This window comes from Scardinius erythrophthalmus, assembly GCF_964197995.2.
Source record: "Scardinius erythrophthalmus genome assembly, chromosome: 23".
NCBI classification, from domain to species: Eukaryota; Metazoa; Chordata; class Actinopteri; order Cypriniformes; family Leuciscidae; genus Scardinius; species Scardinius erythrophthalmus.
Window position 1 is genome coordinate 31940951 of NC_138243.1, and position 5000 is coordinate 31945950.

The 5000-nt window shown below is 43.5% G+C and overlaps 1 protein-coding gene across 1 annotated transcript in view; it reads left to right on the top strand.

Annotated features, from left to right (window-relative positions):
- emsy (EMSY transcriptional repressor, BRCA2 interacting) overlaps positions 1-5000 on the top strand; it is a 30029-nt gene that overhangs the window by 22824 nt on the left and 2205 nt on the right. The window contains exons 16-20 of the mRNA XM_081355130.1: positions 291-455; positions 566-715; positions 2130-2260; positions 2575-2928; positions 3303-3680. Of these exons, the coding sequence (XP_081211256.1) occupies positions 291-455; positions 566-715; positions 2130-2260; positions 2575-2928; positions 3303-3680 (1178 nt within the window). The remainder of the gene's footprint in view (positions 1-290; positions 456-565; positions 716-2129; positions 2261-2574; positions 2929-3302; positions 3681-5000) is intronic.

Sequence of the window (5000 nt, forward strand, 5' to 3'; positions counted from 1 at the left end):
ACTCGTTTGGCCCATATTAACTTAACGAATTAACGTCATAACATTTATTTTTTTTGTCATGTTTGTAATTGTTGCTCTCCCCTCATTTATCATTTATTTTATTACCATTGCTAATGTTGTTTTTTATTTTAATATTGTTATTGCTGCTGCTTGATGTATGGTGACCTTGAGTGATTTGAAAGGCGCCTTAAATAAAGTGCATTATTATTATAGCACAGAGTAAGAGTGTAGTGTGTGTGTGTGTGTGTGTGTGTGTGTGTGTGTGTGTGTGTGTGTGTGTGTGTGTGCAGACGCTCCGCCGGTGGTGCACGTGATCGCCTCCAGGGGGCAGGACTGGGCCGAGCAGGAGGTGTCCGTGGAAGCCAGTCCCACCATCATTTACCAGGACGTTACAGGAGAGTCCCAGTCGGCGACGTCCACCATTAAAGCCCTTCTGGAGCTGCAGCAGACCAGCGGTGTGTGTGTGTGTGTGTGTGTGTGTGTGTGTGAGACCCTGCATCGGTTTCTGCCTCATTCCTGTTGCGTTGGTTTGACTGTGTGTGTGTGTGTGTGTGTGATGTTACAGTGAAGGAGAAGAGCGACTCTAAACCTCGACAGCACACGATCGACCTGAGTCAGATGGCGGTGCCGATCCCAGTGTCCTCGGACCGGAGACAGTCGCCGGAGCCGTCGGGTCAGAACACTGGAGACTCGGACACCATCCCTGAATACATCGGTACATCAACACTGACAACTCACTCCAATCACAGTCATTTAAAGCCCTCAACTCTGGGTCCTTCATTCAGTTTGATCATATTTAAGGTCATAAACAGTCTTCATATATTTACAGTCCCCCTGGTGTCAGTCATTTTATCCCTTAAAACTCACCAAAGTGACATATTTAAACGTTTTTTCCTTACCAAAATAAAGTCTTCATGCCTTAAAATATCATGAATGTAACTCGACACCCTTGCCTCATTTAGTATGCCCAGTTCTATGAATATGCAAATGAGCCCCGCCTCCACTCACTCCCTCAGCTCAGAGATCCACTGGTTGGCGATCACACGTTGATCTGATTGGTTACAAGGTAGTTTGTGACGTCAGAAACACCAGCGATTTCAAAGCGTGTTTTTGAGACTGTCTTTGGTTCACTGCAGTTTTAAGGAGGAAATACTCAGCAATGCTGTCGACTTATGAATTTACACATGCTTTGTCTTAAAGCAGATTAAAAACACCACATAGACACATAAACAACGTTAAAAGGGGACTTTAAATGGTACGCTAAAACTCTATTATGCTTTTCCAGATATTCCCTGTCATGCAGTGTGTAATACAGCGGTCTGAGAATGTAGAAGGTCTGCAAAGTTTCAAAGTCCAGATAAAAGAAAGAAGCAATTCTAAACTGCTGAAATGAGTCGTCAGTAATTCCAGTTTGTCACTAATTTGCATAATGCCCGCCTCTGGTGTTAATTGGCTGAACAGCGTAACACTGTATTGTATCTGAGACTGGAAGAGTTTGGTTCGTGTGGAGAAGACGCTGTTTTCTATGATTGATACGGTAAAACCCACGCCATCGTTACTGTTCATATCACTGAGATCAAGAGCTGAGATTCAGATATGATTATGAGCGTTTATGTCTGTATGATGTCCGATTGCTTTTGATGAATTACGACCATGTTTACCTTATGACGTTTATATTATAATATATCATAGATTAGGTTGTAAGATGAATGATTTATCTTCCTCATCTCACATTTCAAAATAAGAGTCCCGCTGTATTTCAGGCTTGGTTACAATTAAAAGTTTCATTATGCATAAAATCTTTATTTTATTTTATATTATTGATATGTTTTATTACTCAAACTGTATCTGGCATTTAATTCAACATAAATACAGAATTTAACACATTTACTAGTATCATACACAATTGCCTTTCCTATCAGCATCATATCCGCTAAACCCAGCATCGCTCGACATTAACTCATTTGTATGATGTGTATGTATTGTAGTTTTGCAGTTGTGTGCCGTTCACTGAAGCGAAACAATCTGAAACGCATGATTTATTTGATCATGTACTAAATGGACATGCAGTATACATTTTATTTGTGCAAGAAGTGTTAATTCTATTTTAAAGAGTTGTTTCTCGGCAGTTTCAGGTAAAGTGTGTAAAGCTGTGGCGGGAGGAGACGTCTCTGCGTCCAGCAGCCAGAACCAGAGCCAGAACCAGTCGACCTCAGCCAAGAGCATCAGCACTGCAGCGCCTGGAGCCGTCGCACAACAGGTCACAACCGCACACACACAACCCTGACTCCTGTGTCACTGCATCACATTCACACTGCGACTGCATCCGACGTCTCTATGCATCGAACCCGCGCCCGTGACGCTGCAAGCGGCTGCTAAAGCTGGAAGAGTAGAGTTATTCCTAATGCTATATATATATGTGAAAATGGTTCTGTAAAAATATTCACACTTGAGCTCCTCGTGGTCAGAAATGAGCGAATTGTAAATGAATGGAGATGAGTTTCCTCTAGTGGAAGCGTGTGGAACTGCAGCCGAACAACATCTCTGTTTGTCCTTGTGTGTGTGTGTGTGCAGGTGGAGGGGAAGCCGCTGCAGGAGCCGATGCTGGTGGACGAGGGCGAATTCGAGGGAGACACGTTGGACCCTCAGACGGGTCTGTTCTACCGCTCGTCCCAGCAGCCCCTCAGCAAGCCTGTGATTGCCCCGTCGGAGGCGAAGAGGGCGGAGCCTGTGTTGGCGAGGGCTGTGGTCCAGAGAGCGCCCTCTGCTGGCCCTCCACCGGTGTCCGTCGCTCCACACACACCTCAGCTGCCCCGACTGCAGCAGGCGCCCACCTCACACAACCGGCCCAACACACACACACAGCTGTCGCAGCCCCCCCCCCTGCAGGCGCATCACCCCGTGGGCTCCGGGAAGAGCAGCGCGCAGGTGTGTGTGACCGGCCCTCACACATCTCAGACTTACTTCACTGAGCTCATAGTTTTAGGTTTAGTTTTTCCTAAATTGTGTTTTATTTATCTTTTTTCACATGTTTTTTTTTTCCCCACTTAATTTTTTTCTGGATAATTTTGCTTTTTTTTAAGCAACAACTCAGTTAATGTTGATTTATTTCCCTAGAACACAAGACATAATATCTTATGGCATTTTACTCCTCTAGTGAATGCATCTTGATTTAAGAATCTGTAGATATTTAGACTGGAAACAAAACAAAAATACATTTTGCTGTGTAGAACCTGTTTTAAATGTGACGGTTCTCCGTGTGTCCGTGTGTGTGTGTGTGTGTGTGTGTGTGTGTGTCTCAGGTGCAGCAGCCGATCATCACGCAGGGCGCCAGCGTCACCAGGATCACGTTCGGCAGCCCTCAGCCGGCTCCTCACCCGGCTCCTCATCTTCAGGGTCCGCCGGTGTCCAGCAGCGCCGAGGCGGCCGTGAAGCTCCAGTCGGAGTCCGGCTCCAGTGTGCCGGTGCCGGAGAAGCCCTCGGTCTCAGACATCCTGAAGATCTCCATGCTGGAGGCGGAGCTGGAGCCCATGATGGTGGACTCCTCCAGCGACTGCGGCCCGATGACCAAAGCTGTGGCCTCCTCTTCCTCTTCCTCCTCTTCATCACTCATCAGCAGCTCCAAGCCCACGCTCGAGGCCTTCAGCCGAGCTAAGAGCAAAGAGCTGGACATCATACAGGTGCGGCGGCTCCTCACACACACACACACACACACACACACACACACACACACACACACACACACACAGAAGTGAGTTAAAGGGATAGTTCACCCAAAAATGAAATTAGCCCATGATTTACTCTCGCTCAGCTCATCTTAGGTGTGTATGACACTCTTCTGTCAGACGAACACAATCAGAGTTATATTAATAATGTCCTGGCCATAGGCGGCGCTAGCGAGGGGCTAGCAGGAGCGTCAGCACCCCCAAGAATGATCAAAGCACCCCGATAGCACCCTAAAAATAATTTCTGGAGGCAATTATATTCAGGCTGTATTCTATGGAAGCCTTGAGCTGCATTTTGAGGAAGAAAAAAAGAAAACTTATCTTGTTTTTTCGACATAAGAAGTCGTTATTTCGACATATCTCGTTATTTCGACATAGTATCTCGTTATTTTGACATATCTCGTTATTTCGACATATCTCGTTATTTCGACATAGTATCTCGTTATTTCGACATAATATCTCGTTATTTCGACATATCTCATTATTTCGACATAGTATCTCGTTATTTCGACATATCTCGTTATTTCGACATAGTATCTCGTTATTTCGACATATCTCGTTATTTCGACATATCTCGTTATTTCGACATATCTCGTTATTTCGACATAATATCTCTTTTTTCGACATAGTATCTCTTTTTTCGACATAGTATCTCGTTATTTCAACATATCTCGTTATTTCGACATATCTCGTTATTTCGACATATCTCTTTTTTCGACATAGTATCTCGTTATTTCAACATATCTCGTTATTTCGACATAGCATCTCGTTATTTCGACATAGTATCTCGTTATTTCGACATATCTCGTTATTTCAACATATCTCGTTATTTCGACATAGCATCTCGTTATTTCGACATAGTATCTCGTTATTTCGACATATCTCGTTATTTCGACATATCTCATTATTTCGACATAGTATCTCGTTATTTCGACATAATATCTTGTTATTTCGACATATCTCGTTATTTCGACATATCTCGTTATTTTGACATATCTCGTTATTTCGATATATCTCATTATTTCGACATAGTATCTCGTTATTTCGACAGTATCTCGTTATTTCGACATATCTCGTTATTTCGACATATCTCATTATGTCGACATATCTCATTATGTCGACATATCTCGTTATTTCGACATATCTCATTATTTCGACAGTATCTCGTTATTTCGACATAATATCTCGTTATTTCGACATAATATCTCGTTATTTCGACAGTATCTCGTTATTTCGACATATCTCATTATTTCGACATAGTATCTCATTATTTCG